This window comes from Pyxicephalus adspersus, chromosome 11 (assembly GCF_032062135.1).
Source record: "Pyxicephalus adspersus chromosome 11, UCB_Pads_2.0, whole genome shotgun sequence".
NCBI classification, from domain to species: Eukaryota; Metazoa; Chordata; class Amphibia; order Anura; family Pyxicephalidae; genus Pyxicephalus; species Pyxicephalus adspersus.
Genome location: NC_092868.1, coordinates 44,831,566 through 44,857,641, shown reverse-complemented (window position 1 = coordinate 44,857,641; position 26,076 = coordinate 44,831,566). Strand labels below are relative to the sequence as shown.

The following is a 26,076-nucleotide window of genomic DNA, read 5'->3' as shown; positions in this document are numbered from 1 at the left end:
ATTATTAATAGTAACATTTTGCTGCTCCTGGGTATTCTAGGCTTATTATTGCCATTGATTCCTTCTGTATAATAATGAAGAAATAAGATATATTATCATCATTCATTCAGGCAGTATGCAAGATAAAGCAGCTACCCAAATTAAGACATATTGGGGGGAATTATGGAAACTGGGAGAATGGAAAGGAGCTAGAACACACAGAACAGAGAAGGGGTTAGGGCTTATTCAATAAGGCACACATAATTGTGAAAACAGAACTAACTGATAGCAACCATCTTTCCTAATTCCAACAGATGTAGAAATGGTTGGCGGTCATGAGTTATTATTTTAACAACCATAGTTGTCAATGGTTGATAAATCAATAAAGCAAGGTCTGAGAGTTTGGGTAAATTAGAGCAACCAGGCATCAGCTTTTAATTTGCTGTTCAACCTAAATCATATAAAGATAATATCTGATTTATCATTTTACCAATTTGGGAACTATCAGCTATATATCTCACACAAACACAGAAGAACTAAAAGGGCAACCTAGTCTTAAAACCTGGTTTAAAATATTAACCCAAGTGGTTACCAATCCTTTTAATAATTATGGGTATGTATAAACTGCACATACACTTCTTCATCCTGTCTTATAGAAAGTAACCGAAAATATGCAGCAGACCCAACCGGTAGAATGTAGATACCAGCTAGAACCAACCAAAAAAGCATCACTGCCAATGGCTCTAATTGAACCCAAAAGAATAAATTAAAATATACATTAAGGAATAATTTAACTGGCTGTCTAGAATTCTTCTTTTTGTCATCTATAGGTGTAGAAAAGAACAGTATAAAAATAAAGGTAAAGGGCAGCAATGTTTTCAGTTTGGCATGCATTCTGTTTGGAATGTTTTTTCTTTTTATTCCATAAATAGTGCTTATAGTCATTACATTACCAAGGGAGCTATATTGCTGTGATTGAGGCACATGGTTTCTAAACAGCGATAGATAGAATAGAATAGAATAGGATAGATAGATAGATAGAATAGAATAGAATAGAATAGAATAGGATAGATAGAATAGAATAGAATAGAATAGAATAGAATAGAATAGAATAGGATAGGATAGGATAGGATAGGATAGATCTCACTTCGTAAATAGGAAATGATGCAGCCAGAGAAAACCTGAGAATATGGATATACTAAAAAAAAGTCAGCTGCCTCAAAGTATTATTATTAAGCATGATAGTCCAATCATTTTAGAAATAAAATTTGAATCATGTCTTGTTCCAATCTATACAGCCATTTAAAGGTAACCTGTTATTTTGCCCATTCAGGTCAAAATGACAAGTTGTCTCTATTACACACAATGCTTTCAATACTCTTGCTTTTCCCCATTAGTCTTCTGGAACCCTGACCTATGGTAATGGGCCAATTCTCACTTTAATGCAACAGTGCTATTGCTTTACAATGGGCCATGATAGTATGCATCATGGGAGAAAAGGGAAACAAAATATAAATGTTCCCTTATACATGGCAGTATGGGTAATTTGAGCTACAGCAGGTAAATGGGGTACCTATAGAAACAAGTGATCTGCAGGAGCCTAATTTCCTATCCTTATACCTTAAGATGTAACTTGCTGCTATGCAGAACACTGAACTCTATACCAGATGTGGAATGGTTGCGTAGTAACAAGAGAAACCACAGAATAGTACGGATCACAAATCTGTGCAAGCTTTGAGAAATATCTAATTTGTAAAAAAATGGCATTAGTGTTCAGGTGCCTGGTTTGCTCATGTTACAAAAGCTTTTGATGTAGATTTTTTGAAATAGTCATCTCCCACAAAACCCTAATGGGTCACTTTGGTAAATGAACTGTGAAACACATCCAAATTGGAAAGCTGCATGTCAATGAATTGCCCTTTTGGGACTTTACACTATCAAAGCTCTAAAGAGCTTTGTTTGAATTTTCACAATGAAAAATGTATAAGAGGAGGGACCCTCATGGGAGTTTGCAGGCTATATAAATTGACAGCACAGATCCATAAAAAGAAACATAAAACAATGCAAACCAAATTATCTGCGAAATGTAGAAGTTGGCAAGTATACCGATTAACTCAAATGCAAACATTCTTGAACAAAGTAAAAACACATTGAATGCATTCACACAGAGCACAGTGAAATAAATATTTCATCTATGACATGAATTTGTGGGTTATTGAGGATGACAATGAAGTGCTGCTGTTTGCAGTGCATTTCCTATGTGCAATTATAATAATAATAAAAAACAATCAAAACAATCTAAAAGAAAAGGATTCAGTTAGACATTAATTGGCAACCCAGATCAAGTGCATTATTTTGTTAAAAGGTAAACCAAGACTCATTTAGAAGGCGATCCAGAATGGCTCATTTTAAATAGACTGAAATGATTACATGCTTTGATTTTATTACAAATAGGAAATTGTATGACCAATTTTTGTCAGGTAACCAGAACTGATTGATGAAGAGACTGGCAATGCTATATTAAGGAATTTAAAGAAAAACAATGAGCAGACACAAAATAAAATTAAAAAATGTCTTGGGCAAAGAATGATGTTGATTTTAATGACTTTTAATGACTTATTTATAATTGATAAATTCTGTTTGCCAATAAACATAATATTTTGCATGTTTATTTATTTAGTTTTATAAAGGGTCTGCAACACTCATGAACTGGCAGTTCTTAGCACAGTTTAATACATGCCTTACAATATAGATTGTTAAAAATAGTAAAAGGTGTAAAACCTTTATAATTTGTGCTGCATTTACCAATAGTGTGGTTTTGGCATTATTCTTGTCTCTCAGGCAAAACTAATATATAAATGTGGTTATTCTGAAAAATTACCAGGGCCCATAAACCATGGGACATTCCCATTTGTAAACTACAAAAATGCTGAAACTGTTCTAATAACACCATTTTATTATTCTGGCTGTCATCTTCCATCCACGTATGGCTCTGATCAGTCTCCTCCTATGTGTAAATCTAGTGTCCCTGGACAATAGATCTAAATCTAATCTAAAGAACAGGCACATTGTAATTCACTCATTTCTCCTTTTGTATGTTGATTGAATTGTATTGTGTTATTGAAAACTGTTAATAAAAACAGATCAACCCATATAGAACAGGGACAGTCAGTCAGCTGGGTATATCTGAGACCAGACTTTGCACGGCTGTGTTTGAGGAAGATGCTGGGGAAGATGGCCCTGATGAAGGAAGTGCACATCTCCAAACCCATGATGTGACTTTAGTTAGTAATACTATATTCTTTTTACATAATCCTTTTATACAGCTTCTTCTGTATTTTCATTATTTTGGTAGGGTTAAAAGTGGACAGGTAAATCCATTTTTTAAGTACCATACCACCATCAGTCTATTCATGTCCAATTAGGTGGACAGCTAAAATGTATTCATGTCCAAGAGGACAAATAAAATATGCCCAATGTAATGCTGTGAAGTTATCTCCTGAAACGTTAGGCGCAGAAAACATGAAATACATCTAAAAACCAATCCTTCCAGATTTTAGAGGTTAAAAAAGGGATCCAAATGTTAAAAAGAAAAAAAAAATCAAGCTGTATGCATTATTGATCTCTCTTTAGAAGTCATTTAGGCACCATACTGCTTAGAAACACCCTTGTTGTGACTTTACTTTGTCTGGTAGAAAAGATGAAATGAAGGAAAATCTCTTTAAAGTGATGGAACACCTGCTTAGACAATGGAAACATGTGTCCCCATTGGTGTCTTAGTTTTTTTGCAGATCAGAATACTATATTTTCTCTCAGTTGCAGTCCCAATAGCAATGGCGACCAGGGCAAAGTCAGCAGGCAAATCTCCTTTCTTGACAGAGCTTGTAACTTTTCTCCATGCTCTCACAAACTAGGAAAAAGATTTTGACTTTAGGGTTCCCCCCTTTTTGGGTAAAAAATATCAGCCTTATGATTGCATTTTATTATTACATTTGCCAATTGCTGCTCCAATTTTCCCCAGCAATACAGAAATGTATTGACCCTTTCCTTCACATTTTCAATCATTGGCACTAAATTATGTGTATTTAAATGATATGTTGTAGAAAGTAGTAAATTGTATTATAATCTCACTTGTGTAGACTACTATATATTCTTTCAAGCACCAAGGATTATGTTTGAGCCATATTAGGTGAATGAAAAATGTAAAGAAAAAGAAAAAAAAAACACACACACAAAAAACTAACTAACAAAAAAAGTAAAAGCACAATATTAACAAAAAAGAAACACATTAAAATGGACACTTGAAGGAAGAAAGTCTCTGAAACACAAATTAATTTTTCACCCTGGATCAGCTTCATAAATGGTCTTCTGAAGGTTGTGGATGGCCTATTAGTAGTAGGACAATCCATAAAATGATTGTTTTAATGTGTCAGTAGGAGACAATGATGCTTATGAGTTGACTTGTTGGAAAACATGCAGAATGTGTGAGTGTCTGTCACTCACTACACCTTCCTGTGACATGAGGGGGGTACCTTCATGGCTCCTAAATAGTCTCTGCTTCTAAAAGTAGATTTTTGACACAGAGAAGTCCACTGAAATCACAAACAGACAGAGTAAAGGTAAATCAGAAAGAAACAACATTAAAAGTGAAGAGAAGAACTTCACAGCTAGACTGAATAAGAGAACAAACAGTGAAACATTATGCAGGTTAGACAGAACACAAACAGTAAGACGCAACAGAAAGCTTGGCAGAATTAAAGGGTTCGGGTTCTACTAATAAGATGATTGTATTTGCACTGCATTCAAACAGAAAAGCAGAATATTTGACATATGCGCATTTCCAGGTAACAGTTTACTGCTTAAACAAAAGGGAATGCAACAAAGAAAATAAAAAAAGGAAAAAACACAAGCTAGAAAAGAAGAAATTAGGATAAAGCTGAGACAGCAAAACATTCATTATTGTAGTGGTTAAACTTGCTTATTGGCACAAAGACAAATATATTCTGTATTTTGGATATATTGCTATATTACATGGAAATTTCTTAAAGGATGCAATTCATGAGGACTATAGTTTAACATGACCTAATCGCTAGATATAACCACAAAATGGTTCTCTTTTGGTTCATACAAACATCACAACACAACACCACTATGACATGACCACTGTACAAGAATTAACACAATTTAACACTCAACATGCTTATAGCAAACCACACCATCACCATGGAATGACCATTGTACTTATTATTAGTTTAATTTCCTTATGGTCTGTTGTATTCCTCATTAACATAGGGCATTACCTAACCCAGTCTGGTTGATGTTCCTTATCAAGTCATTGGGTTTGATTTATGAAAGCTCTCCAAGACTGCAGAAGACAGACTGTCGCAGGAGTGATCCAGCACACCTGGAATACATTTCTTAAAATTATTTGCTATTATTTGACTTGTTTTCATTCCTGGACAAGATCTATTTCAGGTTTGTTGGATCAACTAAGTTTTTTCCCCAGTGTTGGAAAGCTTTGATAAACCAGGCCCATTATTCCACACCCTACCCAGATATGAAAAATCTTTCAACACATTAAAACATAAAACTGATGCTAGCAAAAAAATATTGTTCAACATTTTTTAAGTGGGGGTATAAATGGAGGTGCAGAGTTTTATGACCAAACCTTTAATAGCAAAAAGTACCCCTGATGTAAATGTCCTTAGTATATTAGTTCTGGGCAACAAGAACTCGGCAGTTCAGGAGCTCTTAGTGCTAAAAAGAAGTGCAGGACGTGAAGCTCAGACTAGTAAGTGAAGTGACACTAAAACCACTTCTACTGTAAGCCAAGAAAACAATGTAATGAAAAAGCAGATCCAAAATTGATATTTTGGTAAGAATGCTGCCATTGGGCACCCTCGTGATGGAAGCTTGTAGAGAGTTCACCACCACCTAACAGAAAAATGATTTTGTGTTAGGGTGGCCCCCATAATGTAGTCACTCTACTTTCATTGCCATGCCACTTTGTTTCACATATAATGAATATGCCAGTGAATCTTCCAGTAATACCTTCATTACATAACTGATAATTAGGGTAATGTTGATGTTCTCTCCAACATATACCAATGATGTGTATATAAATGAGCATCCTGTATACCTAGCATATGAGGATATATATCCACAGCTGACATTTCAATCTGAAAAAAAACACATAGCTGCAAAGAGACCACTGGTTAATTAGGTAACCAAGGCAACCCGCCTTGCCAGAACACAGGAAACAAATCATTTTGATCTGGGCTTTGCAATGAGATTTCCAATATACCATCATCCATCAAAGGCAGCATGTGGTTATATTTTTTAATCCTAAAGGGATGTAATGTTGCTGTTTTCTCGGATGTGGTGTAGATGTGAATTATTGTGAATCTCTATATTCTTTATCCAGATGTTATTTATTTTTAAAAAAATCTAAAGTTATTCCTTTATTGTATTTTGCTTTATATGAATAGCCATAGGTGACAAAAATAATTATTGTAACTCATGTCGCTGATTTTAGCATAAAAAATAATAATAATAATAACCGTGAACACCTCAAGAGGACTAATGGATTTTATATTTGGTTACTTTACCAAGAAAGTCATCAAGTAAAACTAAAGGAAGAGGGTTTTTTTGTTGCAGTAGAGTAATAGAAGTCTTTATTCTAAAACGTATTAATTAAACTCATGCAGAGGAGGTGGCAATGCACAGCTTAAATGTTAATTTACAAAGCTGCATGACTTATACATGCATAGGTATTATTATGAAAAATTCACATAAAAATAACCAATTTGCCAAACTATAAATTAAATAATTGTGATTTGATATATGCAATGAGGGTCTTTGGCAGGAAAGAATAAAAAAATGAATCGTGTATATTCATTGAGAAGGAAGGATTACTTTCCACAGTAACATCACATCAATAGAAGACCATCATGGGATGTTATCCTTCTCCAACAGCTTTGAGATTGAAATTACGTTTTCTTTATTATCATCGGACATACAAAAGAATAGTGATGTTTGAATGTATTGACTCGCCAAGATCAAAATCATACAAATTGTGCAACTGTTGGCATGGCTGACCCTAGGTCAGTACTGAAAGCGGACCAATCTTTAGGAAAAATAATGATTTTATTAGAAAGTATCAGCAACAAATACCAATTATGCCTAATTAATGATGCTATGTGAAATTCTGAAACAAATATTGACATTTACGACATGTTTCGGGTAACTCTGGCTTCCCCAGATGAAGATACCCATCAAGGGTAGAAGAAGTTTTAATGATAATTTCATGCAAAAATGACCAATCCACCAACATATTAAAATAAATATAGTGAAAATTATTTACCAGTATCTGCATTTCTTATTAAATTTTTTTAAGGGTTGTTTTTTGTCATCATCTCAAATGTCTCTTTTTCTCGGCCTCCTTCAGAAGACACCTATATAGAAACTAGGGCTATGTACACACGTTAGATTTCTGTCATTGGAGAGAATTGTGAAAGATGAATGAAGCGCCGTTCTGCTCTATGGAGAGGGGAGGTTGGAGGACAAGCGAGCAGCATCGCTCTGGGCTATCCCTTTGCATTGCGGCTGTTCATCTTTCGTCATTCGTAGATCCGTCAGGGTGGATTTATGAACGATATCGGACAGGCACTGTACACAAGTCTGATTCTTGCCCCATACTAGCCCTGAGGCAAGATTTGGACAGCAATCATATGAGGCGTGTATGTAGCCTTACTTAAAATGCTGGGGAAAAGCAAGCAATATTCTAATATCAGAGGAAATATGTGTGCGATCTACGTAAATTACCTTTACCATGGCAAATACTGCAAAAACTGATAATTAGAAATGAATACATTTGCTCAGCATTGGTTGGTGGGAGGTCCAGAGAGGGAATTTGAACAAATTAAAACATCTTAGAAATTATTGTTTTCCGTAAGCTGAAGTTAGTTTTCATTGGAAATTTTTTTTAAATCGGTGTTTAGCTTCCCAGTGCTTTAAATATAATATTAGGTAACTTGAAAAGTTAGCAGCTATAGACCCAACAAATTCAATTAACCATGGTATAAAATGTATGCATTAAATTCAACAATAATTCATTGTTATAGAATCACCCAAATTCTAGTAGAAAAAGTAGAATTTTACCAGCTCATCACTATTCATAAATATAATATGCATACATTATTTAAATCAGATATTAAGTAATACCTAATAGGATATTATAAACAAAATTGAAGTTCTGGGAAAGGGATGCTGGCAATCCCAATATACCAAAGTTGGAGACAAATTGAGTAAGGCATGCAAATGTACTTAGGAGATCTCTGCCTTTAAACTGGAGGTTCCCAAACTGCAGCCCACTCCTTGCCTTTAACAGGCAATATTCCTCCTACTGACACCAATCATAGTGCACTATGCCAATCATTGACATCAGTGAGAGGGTACTATTGCTTTTACTGATACCAATCATTAAACACTATCACCCTCACAAAAATGGGCCCTCTTCTTTTTACATTTGACATTATTTCTTCTTCCACTAACCACAGGTATCTGGTCATTTGGCCTATTTGTCCCAGTCTGGCCCCCTATCAAGTCTGAAGGATTGGGAATTGGCCATTTGTTTAGAATGTTTGAGGACCCCTGTTCTAAATTAAGCACTACAAAAACAGTATACTAATACACCAGTCTTACACAAAGCTTTATTTGGTATTAAATTAGTTATATTCCTAAATAAATGGGGGTTATGTCTACAGGTTCTCATATCTGTTCTCAAATACACACACATACATATATGCAAGCAGGAGGAATGAGGAATCAAGTCACTAAACATATGCAGTAAGAAAAAGGGTGAAATATAAATACGTGCTTCCAACAAACAGTCTTGATTAGCTGTTATATTGGTATTAAAATGTACACTAGAATGTTTTTTCAACTCTATACTTGGCTTGCAAATGAACAGCTGCAATCACACAGCTATTCAAGGAGAAAAGTGATAAGTCTGCAATATGACATAAAAGGATTGTAAACTAATGCTACTTCTTCTGTGTGTTCAAAAGACCTTAACAAGGGAAACAAGCAGCCTTTCAATGGGCTTACATGGTCTCCTCCATAGAAGCTCTATAAATGATGAACAATAGACCAAAGTGTCATTTATAACAATGTGTAAAATTATAAAGCAATACAGCAAATATCACAATATTGTCTCGTTTTATTCATGTAAAAAATGTGAAAAATGTGTTGATCCAGAAGTCCATTTTACTTGATTTTAGCAAAGTGATAAATAGGATGCTCATGATGACTTCATCGTGCCTGGTTGCCTGGATGTTATGCTGAACCAATGAGTTCAAAAGAAGGCAAATCAGGAATTCTGACTCAGCCTTACAACTCCGCAGGTTTTTTCTGGGTCAGATTACATTTACCAGATACCCAGCTGTGTGATTTCAGTTACTTTTTAGCCCTTAGATGGTAAGCTCCTCGGGGCAGGGCCCTCTCCTGTCTGTTTAGGTTTGTCATTTGCAACCTCATTTAATGTACAGTGCTGCGTAATATGTTGGCGCTATATAAATACTGGCTAACCCCGTGTTTTTAAAAATTTTCCTCCATGCTAAGATAAAACTGGCCTTGACCAAAACTTTCTTTTGGATTTGGATTGGGGATAATACAGATGCTTCAACATAGGCTACTCTACATTTGCCAAATCTTGCTAGAAGGAAGAGGACATCCCCACATATAGGTACTGTGGAGAGAAGCAAGGGAAAAGGAGAATATACTTTTACTTCTCTAAACAGTGCTTTTCTCATTTTCTATGGTGGTTCAGCAAAGGGGAGGACAAACAGACCTTGTTTTTTTGGTGTAAGGTTCACACATTTGGTGTAAGGTGCCAAAAAAAAAAAAATATTGGACACAGCATGCTCCACACCATGGCCTACATGGTATAAATTAAGCTCATTATGCTGGGTGGAGTGTGGAAGAATTGTGCCCTAAAAGTCATCCACGCTGTATACAGATTGGATCCATAGAACCATGATCCGTCTATTTGCTTCTTCAGTGGACAAGCTTAAAGGCATAAACAATTCCCTTCCAAAATAACAACGCACTTGCTGTCTTAGCTAATTAGTCATGGCATTAGCTATATATAAAATACCATGGAACTTAGATATATGAGATCAACATTATGTAATTAAGGTACACATACCAATAATTAACACCTCCCACCACATACGGAAAATATTTTATAGCTTGTCTGCCAATTGAATATATTTAAACCAGCACGATGATAATAATATACTTACTTGTACAACATGTAATTTACAATATCCTAGTTACACTTTATAGCTGTGTGTTTAATTAATTCTTATGGAAGGAACTCTAGTTATGTTGGAGAATAGTCTAGAGTAGTATAGGGTTTGTGATTTGTGCATATATATATATATATATATATATATATATATATATATTTATTTATTTTTTTAAATATATTTTATATTATTAAAGACCACCATTATAATGCAAACATAGAAATGCATATTTGTGCTTGCCACCTCCCTTGTATTACGTTTCTGTAAGAGGATGTAAGCGAAGTATTGTGTACCTACACTGAGCGATTTCTGAAAATTGGAGAAAATGAGCACAAAAGCAATTGATTGAATTGTACCTCTTGAATTTTGGGAAATAAAACCATTATGATTGGTCAACTATGGACAGCTCTGTAGAGCGAAAAATCTTGGCTCTCCTTTTGTCATTGACTTTGAAATCTGTTTGGCAAACAGATTTGCCAAGGTACAATCAGCAGCAGGAAGAACTGGACCAAGAGCAATATATATATATATAGTAACATTTCACTATGGGCTTGTTCACATAGACAGTATTTTTGTAGTGAGGTTACCATTTCCAAGGCCACCTATGATATATAAGGCAGTTATCTAATGCCTAAAAACTACCATGAGTGTGGTTTTCTAGTGTTACAGAAATGCTTCTAAAGTGCCTTTCAAGAGCTTACAAACTGCATAAAAACACTTATCAGGCACTTAAAATATATTCTCATTTAGGTCTATTGAAACAGTCAACAAACAAACCAACCACACAAAGTGTCTCATCACTGAGACAAAACCACACAAAAAGCCATTTCAACCACTTTTGGCACTTCAGGATTTGCAGCTATTGATTGTTTTTGAGCTGGGAAATGCTAGGACACCACTACACAACCCATCATATTACTCAAGCCCCAACTTTACACAGAGGAGAGAGTATTGTAGACTGAACTTTGTGTGATCCCTGGCCTCAGGTCTACATAGCCTGCACAACAATCTGGGTCTGGTATGCCTAGAAGATCAGAAGCCAAAAATACTGACAAGACTAAACAAAATGATCCACCAAACAAAAGACAAATAGCAACATAGATTGGAGACTGATGACACAGCTGAATGAATGTCCAACGGCAATGAAATACACCCTTGAGAAGGTGACCCATAAAAAAAAACTTACCAAAATCCACAGAATTTAGGGTAGCTGTATAAATACCCATTCTAAGCCAACACAGAAATAAATCATATAATAGAAAGCAAAAAGAAAAATGAAAGAAAAATATTTGCATGTGGTTATTAATCCAACTGCCTCCCCCCAAAAGACACTTTATAGTGTAGACAGTCCTCGGGTCTGCTTGGGTGCCCCATGTATGCTACAAATTCTTCCCTAAAAAGTACCCTAATTTAGACCTGTGCCTGAGCCATAAAGCTCACCTTAGGCATAACAGCCCAGTTGTACCGTGTTTTTAAATCTATTGATGTGGTACAAAACCTAAAAAAACACCAATATGGAATGGCATCACTTGGAAGCCATTAGTAGTGGACCAGGTATATGAGCTGATGCGGAACATGTTGATAGAAAAAAGGATCAGAAAAGGGATGAGCTTAGTAGCCTGCATGTGCTCCTTCACTGTCCAATCACAGCCAGGGGGTAGGAAGATACCCAAACTGTGTTTGTTTGGAGCACTGGAGAAAAGACAGGTCACCAACCTGACTTTGCTGCCACCAAATTTAAGCTAAATTGATAAAAAAAAACAAATACTTTGGCAGGTAACAGCTCCTATATATAATTTACATACAGCTATTTTAATGGAGATCTCATAGGGTGATGGGAATTAATACAGAGTTTGATTACAGGTGATTATAACCAGCACAGTTGAAAAATTGGTATATAGCCATTCAAAGAAAATATAAAAGAGCTAAATGAAGAAAATCTCTGTGCAAAGTAAATTGCTAGGCATATCTAACGTGGGCACCACAGTTCATCGGGGAACATTAGGCTCTCCATGGAAACATGGACTCATCTACAAAGCACTTTAAAAAGCAGCTCAAGCAAAAGACATCACACTTTCAACTCTGGCAGAGACACAGTGGGGCTATACACACCATAATGGCAGGGTTGTTTTTTCCTTTTCACTTGTGATGTTCATGGCCAAGGTTAAGGAGGGAATTGTTAAGCATTTGATAGTTTCTGAGCTCAGACGATGGCCTACACTCAACTTTTTGAAAGCATGACACATAAAAAACAAGCGCAAAATAATGTGAAATAAAGACATCCGATCTACTTAAAAAGTGGGGATAGTTTTAAAAGAGGAGATGATAAAAGCATTGAATTTAACTAACACAGTTACCAACTTCTTATAAAGTGTCTGTAGAACCAAAACTTTTGTTTTGAGTGGATAAGAAAAGGGTTTAAAACTCACACGAGCTACTTTTTGCTGTTCGACCGGGAAGCATTCTGTTCACTTTTTTTGAGACACAACAAAAGAGAAATCTCTCCAAAGTGGACAGTTGACTTTAGAACATTTATTGGTTGATGTATTCTGGCCTCTTGCTTTGGTGACATCAAGAATAAAGGGGGTAAATCTCCCCTGGGAAAGAGACACCGATAAGACTCAACAGAAAGTCTAACACTTCCCTACACTTTTAAATACTTTCTTTCTTGGGTAAAGATATGCTTGAAGGTCAAGTTCAGACAAATGGCATCTTACCATGGGGTTTATCCCCCCACAAGTGCCTTATGGCAAACACTAGGCACTCAATGCCTTGTAAAGACTGCTTGTAAATGCTAAAAGACATCTGGGTAAGCATTTTAGGCACATGCAAGTTGAACCAATTGAAGCTTTCTGGAAGCCAGGGGGTGGCAAACAGTCTATGAATGTTGCATTTAATGTCCAGAAAACTATGTACCACTTGTCAAATAAAAGATATTGAATGGAAGTATTTGGTCCATTCAAAACTGTTTGCAAAAACACTTGTGTGAACTTTTTTTATTTGGTTTCCTGGAGTAGTGGGTGTATAGTACTATATCTTATTGTATGCAATACTGTGTGAAGATTCTGCATTGCTCTGCTGGTCACAAGCTCTGGAAAAATTAAAACCAACAGCTCGAAAAAACGCAATAAAATTACATTCTATTACTATTTACTAATTACTATTTAGCCCTGCTGTACATGAACACCTATTACTGCTGGTACATTCAAATGCACTTTCCCCTAATAACTATTTGGTAACCTCCATCGAAAGACAAAAGAAGACTAAACCTAGTGACCTCCAAAAATAGTATAACCGTCCCTGTCATACGTATTGAATTGCTTTTGGAGTCAAAAAACTGGAACAAGTACGCACATATGGAGTGCTCGGAAACAAAAACAATGAACATCTTTCAGTAACTGTTAAAGCTTGGAGGCTATCAGTTCCAATATACTGACAATATACTGGCATAACAGTTCTTGGTAAATATTAGATGCAACATGGATACATCACAGCAGCCAATTCTATTCTGGCTTCCAATAACTACATTTTATTGGTTTTTGCTGCCCTCTAGAGTGTAAAAGTAGTATAAGCTGCCATGGATAATACAGAAGCTATTCTTTACTCCTGACATGTTTGAGATTTGTGCTGTTGTTTGCAGTTGTTTTATTAAATTCCTAGGGTTTGAAATAATATGGGCTTTTGTTCAGATTTTGCACCAGGACATTTTAGCTTAAAAGATGCCTCATACATGGACACACATCTCTATTCACTGAGAATGTGGCATGATCATTCGGTTGTAAAATATTTTCTCTACTGACATGGCAAAAATATTACTTAAATGATGGTAAAAAGTTCTCAATCAAACAAACAAAAAAAAGCTCTGCACACTTAATAACTTATCTCATGTCTATTGAGAAGTCTAAAAGTCAAATAACCTCATTGTCTGTCGTCTATCTGCAGGAAGTAATGGGATGGCTTTGGATATTCAACAGGAGAGTAGTGGAAAATGACCTTTAACCTACAATGTTAAGACAGTTCGCAGCTTATTGGGGAAAGAAGGACATATTGACCCTTTTGTATTGGGTGCCAAAGGACCCAGCAATGTCAGCAGGTTAACAAACCAGCCTTAAATCTTTATAAAAGCAGCATGGGTCACCACCTCAGGGAGTATGTTTGTACCTCCAACACTCCATCATGAGGAAGGTTGATGGGAGCCTATGAGAGTCTTTTAATTGATCGTTCTATCTATGATCTCTACATACAATCATGCGTAGAGATAAGAAATGGGTTTGGCCTGGGATTATTGCACATTTATCCTACACTAATGGGGGTTGTCACTCTATTTTACCTCCATCATCAATCGGTAAAACCATTCACCAAGCCTTAATTTGATAAAAAACAACACGTAATTCCCGTGTACCAGACAGAACAATTTTATACTAGGAACAATATCAACTGTATATAAATATTTCCAAACTTCGATACATATAGGAAAATAATTCTGAGCAGAAGAACTTGGTTCTCCAACAAAATAGTTAAGTAAGTCACGTGTTCTAAATGCAAGAATGTATACCACATCCACATGATATGAAGACAGTCCAATAAAGGTCTATCCCATAGAATCAATTTATGTACAGAAATTCAGTTACACCCACCTTACCACTGATGTCATTAATTGCTACATGAACAAAGATGGATGCCTCTTCCATACCTTCTAGGTACACATGTCGATAACCTACAGTAGGGAAAAAACAAGGGGTATTTAATGGTCAGTTTTACATTCAGCAAGAACAGGTACATGTATTAGTTATGGGGGGGCATTGATCTTCTGGGTTGCATGAAGCACAACAGTCAAAGTATATCTAAATCCAACAACATAAAAAAATATATATTTTAGACTTTCAGCACTTGGAAGTGGTGGCTGCATTGTTTCCTTTTCTCAGGCTAAATTCATTTTCTATACATACACAAAAAGACCTGTTGATCAGGATGGAGCGCTCTTGTTTCTGAACATTCTTGTGTGCTTAGCTGAAATATCAAACAACAACAATCTTTTGTGTATTGGACATGGAAAGGAGGGGGCGTTTGTACTTCAAATTACGAGAAGAGGAGCCCAAAATAACTATACTGCTTGAGTCAAACTAGATTAACCAAGGAGATTATTGCACCCTTTGAGTCTAATAGTCCTTCTCTGTAGGAGAATATGCTCTATAAACAGATCAAAGGGATATTACAGGATTTTTCTAATCAAATTTTGGTTAAGGAGATTTCTTGGCTGGTCTACAAAAGGGGGACTGTGTAGCCCTCTAGCAATCACATTTAAACTTTATGTATTATATGATATTCTTTGCGCTCTGCTGGATAGGTTCTCCCTCTTCATTTGTCCCATGACGTGATCAGAATTTTACATTCAGATAAGAACATTTAACAACCGTTACAAAAGCATGATGGAACACAAATGACAACTGTTTCAGAGTTTGATGTCTCATTTGGTAAAACTTTTCTCTCATGTCCTGTAGAATCTAAGACAAACTCATAAGGGTTTTACCCATTCTCTACTCTATCTACACATAAGAGGGGAATAGCACTGGTTCATGAAGAAAAATAAAGTGTATTGAAATATTAGATATAAGCAAAACGCAGGATAGTAATATGTGTAGCTTTTGGGCACTGTGATTTTGCAGCTGCTGGGAATCGGCACCATTTAAAGATATATTATTATAAAGCAGCACTGATAGCATGGGTAAGGGATATTTTATATTGTATTTTGGTTTTGGGGGTTAAAACCAGGGTTGGCCACCAGAAAAAATCTCTGGTGGCCGTAGTCATTGGAGAGGCATTGGAAATGAACAGGACATAGAAGGCACCAGTAGGCAGACCACAAAAAAGGACACTGAAGAAAGACTGGAATGAGAAGCAGACCTGCAGGACCATGCATAGGACTGAGTATCCATGCCTGGTCATCCAACATTAGGATGATCTGTAAATTCTGGCACAGGAGTGGCACAAGGCTTTCAATTTTAACCAACAGTGAGCATAATAGGTTATTTTTTTTTACAAATACCTTCTTTAATAAGAATTACATTGTTACCTGGCATCATGCTGGTAAATGAGAGCGTTCTCTGTCCAATAAAGTCCCGTCCAATTGGATCATGATCCCAAACCAAGAAACGAATTAGAGAGATCTCTGGCATGTGTATAGTAAACACTAATGTTTCCTCCCACATTGGGTTAAAACCTACAAGCAAATGACATGTTTACATATCCACATTTTTTTTCATCATCTATGTATAAGGTTATGGTGCCAAAATTGAATATTACATGCACAAAACACAACATACAGCAATATTAGAATACTTAACCAATGAATGTGCACACTGAGCCTTTACACTTATCTCAAGGAACCCCTGTCAACACAGTTGGGAACTTTCTGACTTTGGGTCAGTAATCTGAGGTCTCTATAATTAGTTCCTCAAAATTGTCCCTTCCAGTTCTCTGCCCCTTTTTGCTCCAAGCCCCTTAATGTTTCTGACATTGGTTTCTCATTCTTAGGTTTGATTTGTTATCAGAACAGGTATCAGGAAGAACTCTTCCAATAGGATCACTTGTTTTTGTGACAACTGTCTAAAAGGTTACTGCATTACTTTCCTTTCATTGTAATCTTTCTTATTACACATCAAAGATAGGTAATGTGCACACACTTTCTAACGCCACAAAAACTGGATTTTTCCTGGCTGTGCTGTTTGCTTACCGTTGTCATCCACAACCCGAGTCTGTTCTTTAAAGCAGTCCACAGGCAAACCAATGATCTCAACTTCTACAAATGGATCGATAATCTAAAATACAAATTTACAAATTGTTAGGCCAGTGAAGATGCTTTGCATTCTGGCTATCAGTGGGTTTGTTTACTTACATCAGCCAAAACATTAAAACAACTGACATATGAAGTGAATACCATGATTATCATGTATAATGGAACTTATCAATAAGTGGAATGTACACGGCAGCAAGTAGACACGCAGTTCTTGAAAGTGATATGTTTGACTGGCTGGATGATAGGTTAGTGCAAATACAAAGCTTGTGTGGTGTGGTTAATATCTACCAAAAGTGGGCTAAAGGAAAGACCAATGCTCATACTGACCCTCATTTACCACTGAAACCCCCCACAATGGGCATTAGACCAGGGTCATGTAGCATCATATAAAGGTGGCCTGGTCTGATGAATCGTGTTTTCCTTTAGATCATGTAGCTGGTATCATGTGTGTGCTCCTAATTTACCTGGTGAATAGATTGGCATCAGTACAGAATAAAGAAAGCACCTGGAGGCAATGTGACTTAAAGGATCTTCTGCTAACACTTTGATACTGACATGATAATGTGAGCATTGGTTGGTTTGTGATGCATGCAAATGTGGAAAGTATTTGGGAATGGAGAACCAGATCATTATTGAGGTTGTTGGTAAGAAAGAAGTAAGTTTGGCTCTGGAAATATTAGAAGGACTGTGTCAATTCAAACATCCTTTGAACAATGCAGGGACTAAGACAGTCTCAGTATTGAATCTGAAAACGTATTTCAATGTTAAGCTGTATTTCATTCAATTCCATTATATTGTGTCATGTCTTTACATATATGGCAGGTGTTCCCATGAATGCAATGCTCTAGGGCCCTGCTTCACATCTGGTTTAAAGTATTCAGCTACACCCCTGGAAGGTAATCTCTTGGATATTGTGCGGCTCAGATATTGCTTTCCTCTAACACAGGCCGGCAATAGATGCACTTTAAATGAATTGTCATTCCAGTGACAAACACCTGAAAGTTCACTAACAAAAACAGACAATGATACATGGAAAATCAATACGTCTATACCACGACCGAATCAACTACAAATGTCCTCAGCAGCAAGTGTCAAACGATAGTAGATGTAATACTTTATTAATAAAGAAAATGTCAGCCCTTCTTCAACATGATTGCTAAGGCTGGCCATGTGGTGAGGACTGTCTGTTCAATCATAAGACACATTGCACTGCCCTTTTACCGAATGTCTGTACTGTTCTTGCATGACACTTCTAAAACTGCTAGGCACATAGAACAATCGATGCCAAATAATGTCACACAAGTATTGTGTCAGTAGGATATCATCGTTAAAAGACAGAGTTTTAAAGCTCAATTCTTAGCTAAAAAAACTCCCAAAAACTGTGTATTATTAAAAAAATAAATCCCCATTCATATTTTGAACACAACCAACTTATGTACCCAAATTGCACTTTGAGTTGGCTTCCAGTAAGGCTGCATACACACGTGCAATAATTGTTGTTGGAAAGGATCTTTCATGATCCTTTCCAATGACAAAAGACTGCACGATGCATGGATGAGTGCTGTACATACAGCGTTATTCTGCTTCATGGAGAGGGGAGCAAGAGAAGGATAAAGCGGCACCCCGCTTCACTTTCGTTCCTCAATCGCAATGAGGAACAACGAGTGATGTACACACGACGGATTCTCATCTGATATCAGCCCTAAGGCGATTATCGGATGAGAATCATCACACATATGTACGTAGTCTAATAAACTGCAAAGCTCAGGCTAAAACTAATTGCCAACCAGGTGCTGAGAGAGAACATGAAGACTGTTAGTCTATTATTATCATTATCTATGCTGAGATATTATAATGTCCATAATTATCCCTTATGCTACTATTCTCCCACTGCAAAATTAGTTAGAGGTAGGGGTGTGTTCCTGACCAAGGAGTACTACTGTTGTTGTAAAGGACCATGCTACAATAATCGGGTAGATGTATCTGGATCACAGGCTAAACAGAATATACTAACACAGACAGGCAATGGTTAAATTCAACATTAGGCCAGTTATACGCACATATTAGAATACATGCTATCTATTAACATGTAACAATTGTTGTGACTGCAATTAAAGCAGAAATCAACTTTTGCTGGTGTGGGTTCGCTTTTGCCATAATTAGCAAGTATGCACAACTTTCTTGATGATTATGGAACCTATTTATCTTTTTCTAAGCACCCTGTAGCAATGTCTGCATGCCGTCTTTTTGCCATCAAGTCTTCTGGGTCACTAAGATCCTGTTCTGTTATTGGGGAGACACTGTTAATTAACTCCTTGGAGTAGGTACATTGTCCCCAGAATCTAGTTCCATGAATATGGCCGGGCTCTACAATGCATGGTACAATGTAAGCAAAAACAGAACCCTCCAGGACCAGGGGAAAATGTTTGTGGCTTTGGCATGTCTGTAAAACCCTCTTTTTACATTGACTTTCTGTGTTCAGCTCTGCTTTGCCTGGATTAGTACAACATTTTACAATTTCTTTGTTCTCTACAGACCTTGCCTGACCAATGACTTATGGTAGAAGGAAACTATCAACTGAGATTGATTTCCTCGTCAATTGCTCTTGTCCCCCCCTGCCTATGGCTTCTGGGATTTTTCACTTGCTATTTTCAGTTGGGTCATATAATTCAAGGTTGCTAGTGAACATTTTTTTTTCTTTTTCACATTTCGGCTGAACTGTGTTGTAACCTAACCAATGAAATGATCCAATTAAAGTTGTCAAAGAAAACTTTTGGCACTTAATAGCTCAATGGTGAACATTTGTAAACACCTTCTAAAAAAAAAACTGGAACATCAAGTGAAGTAGGGATTGCATATGACTGTAACTGCCCCTTTCCCCATACAAAGACAACATGGCAGAGACTCTATATAACCAGCAGGTGGCAATGAAGACCTATTTATATTTTATCTGAACATTTTATATATTACAGGTTACCAGTCCTACCTGTTGTGGCTGCATTTATTTTTGGTGGTTGTCTATTTCACCTGGTGACCCTACCAGTAGCACATTTCCTGTATTAGAATGACAACACTTACTATACTGTATCTATGTAGGTGTAGCAGTGCCAGGTTATTTCCTCCAGAGTTTGACTCTAGTACACCTATCCCTCTCTTTACCCTTAAAACATAAAAGGTAAGTCTTCTGTAGATGGCTCTGTACAATGGCTTTATTGTGAGTATTACCCACCATTCCATATACCCCCTCTTATTGTGTGCTACTTCCCCCACCTCTTAGATTGTAAGCTCTTCTGGGCAAGGTCCTCTGCTCCTTTTGTGTCACTGTCTGCATCTGCATTATTTGCAACCCCTATTTATTGTACACTGCTGTGTAATGTGTTGGCGCTATGTAAATACTGTTTATTAATAACATTAAATGTAACACTTTGATGGTTGTGGTAAACACAGTTCCCTAGCAGGACTTGACTTGCACCAGGTTTAAAGCTTTGACAACCTGAAACGTGATTTCATTGTTAAATTTTTTGTGTAGAGGTTTCAGTGCTATGAATTGTAAAAAATCAATACTTTCCTTTCTGCTATGTCATTAATACTAAATTGTATCTAAAGCCATTTTGCTATCTACTTTACGTTTATTGCCTGGCATTCAGCTTCCTCCAATACACTTAACTCCTACTAACCTTCTACATTGAAACTTTTACATGTTTAAATGACCCACACTCTGAGCCAAAGCCTACCTGGCCTTGGATCTTAAAGCTGGAAATAACTTTTTCTTACCTCTCCTCGGTCTCCCAGCATGGAATCCTTTGGCTTTGGAAGCTGTTGCCCACTGATTATTCGGAGAACAAGCTGCTTCTTCAACTGGCCTGGTAAGGGGTCATCTGAATTTGGATTAAAGGCACCTAAAATTTAGACAGAGGTAACTTAGCCACAGGCATCATTATAATATTCGTTATTCAATATACAAACTCATTTTATTGAAGCTTGCCAATAACTCGTTTATTATTTCCGGTCGGTTGGTTTTAAAATCGGTTGGTTTACTTTCCTAGGGTAAAACACGTTTTGTATCTTAAGCAGAAATTCCATTCAGTACTATGTTACGGATTCTCTATACTGAAGATCAGAGCACTTTTTAAAAATAGGCTAGAAAGGAATTTTGTTAATATGAAATTTGAAATATTTGATTTTTAGTGCATTTATACTACCACTGAAAATCATACTTCTTAAAAGTCGCTTAGAGGTTTAAAATTCTCAGATCTGCTGCCTAATATATGGTTTGCTGGCTGGTCCAATTGATTTTATGATTGGCAATCACTAGAATATACAGTGAGAGAAAGAAGTATTTGATCCCCTGCTGATTTTGTATGTTTGTCCTCTGACAAAGAAATGACCAGTCTATAATTGTAATGGTAGCTTTATTGTAGCTGTGAGAGACAGAATAACAACAAAAGAACCCTCAAAAACCCAGTGCTAAAAAGTCAGAGCTTGATGTGCATTGTAATGAGTGAAATAATTATTTGATCCCCTTATCAACCAGCAAGGTTTCAGGCTCCCAGGTGTCTTCACTGTATGCAGGTAACGAGCTGAGATTAGGAGCAGCCTCTGTAAAGCTGCGTACACACTTCCAATTTTTCTCGTTGGAAAGGATCTTTCACGATCCTTTCCAACGACAAGGGAGTGCACGATGCATGAACGGTGCTGTACATACAGCACCGTTCATGCTCTATGGAGAGGGGAGGGGGAGAGCGACGGAGCGGCACCCTGCTGCGCGCTCTCCCCTTCACTTTCATTACGATCGGCTGTCGTCCATCGTCCGTGGATCCGGCAGGTCGGTCGTCCGGACGATGGACGACACCGACTGTACACACGGCAGATTTTCGCCCGATAATTGGCCGATGCCGATTATCGGGCGATAAAAATCTGACGTGTGTACGTAGCTTAAGGGACTGCTTCTAATCCAAGCTTGTTATTGTACCTGTATAAAGGACACCTGTCCACAGAAGCAATCAATCAATCAGATTCTAAACTAGCCACCATGGCCAATACCAAAGAGCTGTCTAAGGGTGTCAGGGACAAGATTGTAGACCTACACAAGGCTGGACTGGGCTATAAGACTATCGCCAAGCAGCTTGGTGGGATGGTGACAACAGTTGGCGCGATAATTTGCAAATGGAAGAAACACAAAATAAATGTCAATCTCCCTCAGTCTGGGGCTCCATGCAAGATCTCCCCTCTGAGTTGCAATGATCGTGAAAACGGTGACAAAGTTACCCAGAACTACTTGGGGGGGAACTTGTCAATGATCTCAGGGCAGCTGGGACTATAGTCACCAAGAAAACAATTGGTAACACACTGTGCCGTGAAGGCCTGAAATCTTGCAGAGCCCGCAAGGTCCCCCTGCTCAAGCCAGCACATGTACAGGCCCGTCTGCAGTTTGCCAATGAACATCTGAATGATCCAGAGGAGAACTGGGTGAAAGTGTTGTGGTCAGACAAGACCAAAATTGAGCTCTCAGACCAACTCAACTCACCGTGGAGGAGGAGGAATGCTGCCCATGACCCCAAGAACACCATCCTCACCGTAAAAAATAGAGGTGGACACAATATGCTTTGGGGTTTTTTTTCTGCTAAGGGGACAGGACACCTTCACCACATCGAAGGGACAATGGACGGGGCCATGTACTGTCAAATCTTGGGTGAGCACATCCTTCCCTCAGCCAGGGCATTGAAAATGGGTCAGGATGGGTATTCCAGCATGACAGTGACCCAAAACACACGGCCAAGGCAACAAAGGAGTGGCCCATTAAGAAAGCACATGAAGGTCCTGGAGTAGCCAGACAGTCTCCAGACTGGTTGAGAAGGGATCAAATACATTTTTCACACATTACAATGCACATCAAGCTCTGACTTTTGAGCACTGGGTTTTTGAGTGTTCTTTTGTTGTTTTTCTGTCTCCCACAGCTACAATAAACCTACCAATACAATTATAGACTGGTCATTTCTTTGTCAGAGGGCAAACATACAAAATCAGCAAGGGATCAAATACTTCTATCCCTCACTGTAAGTCCAAAAACAGGGTCTCTATATTCTGCCCCTCCTGAGTGAAAGGGGGTGGAAATCTGCCCGAAGTGGAAGCAAAATCCTTTTAATAGCCGTGGGTTTAAGTCCTACTATCATTTGAACCTTTTTACTGCCTTTTTGGTAATAGCTAAATTCTCCTTCTTTTCTGACCCAATAACAACAGATAACAAGACTAATAGTGAGGGTGAATTTTCCCAGCAGGTATGAATCTGACACATTAGTTTAATATATTATTAAACAATATTAGGTTCAACTCCATTATGATTTTCTCACCATGACACATGCATTTTGGCTTCAGAACATAACCGCAGTTCCCATTGCTGTTGAACTTGGCTCGGTTTAGCTGCAGCATCCTTCCTTCCGACTGGTAATTTAAAGCAACTGTTAAACAAACAGAGAAGACTTTGTGACTTCGACACATGCTGATACAATCAATAAAGTCTCTGCAAAGCTTACATTAAAGTTTATTTTTATCAGGTTATATTGAAGAGGGTAAGGCATGCTTCCTAAAAGCAATTTGTATTACAATTCAAAAGTACTTGGAATTTCAAGACAAAATAAAATCTCAGAGGGGTATTAGGAAGCCATCGCAATTACCACTGCTGAAAGTCTATGCACATTCTGCACAATTCATATACAGATGGGACCTGGTACCAATTGCCTTCTTACCTTTGGTTTTAATATTTTTTTCTTTTATTACTCTTATTTTTCCTAGATCTTCCCGGCAGTGCCCTATTGTATGCCTTCCATTAGAAAACTTTAGGGTACTTTTTAAAAGGATGATCCATCCTTTTTTTAAGCTTGAACTATCACAAAAGTGGCCTTCTGCTGCCCAGATGAAACTTCCTATTCAAGAACAGCAATCAGACTTGTTTGCAATTTTATTGGTTCAAGCTCGTTTACAAAAGTAGCATACATGGCTGGAGGAGAAATTTTTCCAAATGCGATGAATTTTATCAAAATGTGTTTCTGATCAGTTAAGGGTTTTTACAGTATGGTGCCTAAAGAGGTACACAGTTCAGCACAAAATCTTATCCCTCCCTTTAAATCTTGTTGTATGAACTGGTGATCAGAATAAAAAAGTTAAGACCACCCTATTAATACCACTTCTTTATAAATGTGCCCTATTGTCTCGAATTAGACCTAAACCGTTATCATGGTTTATGTTTTTTTTTTTATATAAATTTTTTTTTGCATTTCTTTGTTCCAGATTTGCCCTCACTACATTGTTGATTGGACACCACTGCTCTTCTCTGATTAGCTTTCTGATCATCACAATGATGGATCTGCTTGGAGCTTCTATTGGGACAAGGTGACATCAAAGGAGGAGAATTGAAAGACAATTGAAAAACAGGGAAAATTCTAAACAAGGGCCTTCATCACCAAAAATATTTCAGTGAATTCTGAACATTGAACAAAACAGATTGAAAATCATTTTTTAAATCACATTAGATTTATGTGTATTTGTGTTTAGGACAAAAGATCTGAGTATTGCTGTGTTAAATAACCTTTTGTGTCCACGCTTACATGTTTGAGGGAAGTTCACATTTTCTACAAAACGGACATCCTGTAATGAAAACACTTTCCAGGTAATACATATCTATAACCAAAACTATCTATGATCTGTTTGTAGGCCTACAAACATACCTGTACTGTGCCCAATAACTACCTCCAAGGGCATTCTACCTGGTAAAGTGACAGGCACAGATTTGACAAGTTGTCCTATCACACAGGTCTACTTCAGTAGCATCAAGGCTGTTGTTGGACTTCCTGGACATCCAATGGACTCCAGTCTACTTTGCGTTGTAGGGAAAAGTGGGCCCATCACATTTCCCCAATACCAGGAATTATTGCTAGAGAGGTTATACAGCTGTAATTTACCCATAATTTGCCCCATATATTTACTAGATTCAATCTGTAGAGAGAACTCTATGGAATCTGTTTGTAAGCTTACCTGTACTTATGCTTTGCCCATCTACCCTACCCCAGCTGTAACAACTCACTCTATGACTGCTTTCGTGTGGCTTGGTTTGCCTACCTGAGCAAGTTGGTCTGGTCTTAGCTTAATTTACAATGGACTACAGACTCCCCTTCCCTTCACCAAATGACAAGACATTTAAAACTATGGGGCTTCGATTAGGTAGCAGCTTTGCGCCCAATTAACACCCAATTGCCTATTCTGTACCTATTGCAATGATCAGACATGAATGACCAACATAGGCATTTTACCTGGTAAAGTGCCCAACATGGTTTAACCAGTTGCACTCTCATCCTGGTTTAGTTTAGTAGCATGAACCCTGTTGCTGGATATCCTGGACATCAACTGGGTCCCAGGCTCCTGCCTAAGCTGCATTGTTGGAGAAAAGTGAGCATATCACATTTCCTCACTACCTAGAAGTACTGGGCATTTTTCAAAGCTCTAGGGAAAATAGGGGCAAACAGAAAGCAATCATAGGCAGCACAGGATGGATGTTTTTAGGTTATTCTGTAATAGCTCTGGCCTTTGCAGTGCTAGGTCCCAGGTTCGAATCTCGGCCAGGACACTATCTACATGGAGTTTGCAGGTACTCCCTATGACTGCGTGGGTTCCTCCCACATCCCAAAAAACATGCAAATAGATTAATTGGCAACCACCCAAAAATGACCTTAAACTATATTAAAGACATATGACTATGGTAGGGACATTAGATTGTGAGCCCCTTTGAGGGACAGCTGGTGACATGACTATGGACTTTGTACAGCGCTGTGTAATATGATGGCGCTATATAAATACTGTGTAGTAATAATAATAATAACATTCCCTGCATGGACAAAGCACAGGCCAATGCAAGATTAACCAACAATGCAGAGCAAGGTCTACTTGACTGAATTTAAATTGAACAGCATTGGTAGTCTGTCAAACTTTATTGTTGTT

The 26,076-nt window shown here is 37.4% G+C and overlaps 1 protein-coding gene across 8 annotated transcripts in view; it reads right to left on the bottom strand.

Annotated features, from left to right (window-relative positions):
- PLCH2 (phospholipase C eta 2) overlaps nt 1-26,076 on the bottom strand; it is a 421,543-nt gene that overhangs the window by 12,357 nt on the left and 383,110 nt on the right. For all 8 annotated transcript variants that reach the window (XM_072427173.1, XM_072427172.1, XM_072427175.1 and 5 more), the window contains 5 exons: nt 23,436-23,543; nt 20,860-20,984; nt 17,023-17,107; nt 16,363-16,509; nt 14,927-15,006 (listed from right to left, as the gene is read on the bottom strand). In XM_072427173.1, coding sequence (XP_072283274.1) covers nt 14,927-15,006; nt 16,363-16,509; nt 17,023-17,107; nt 20,860-20,984; nt 23,436-23,543 — 545 coding nt within the window. The remainder of the gene's footprint in view (nt 1-14,926; nt 15,007-16,362; nt 16,510-17,022; nt 17,108-20,859; nt 20,985-23,435; nt 23,544-26,076) is intronic.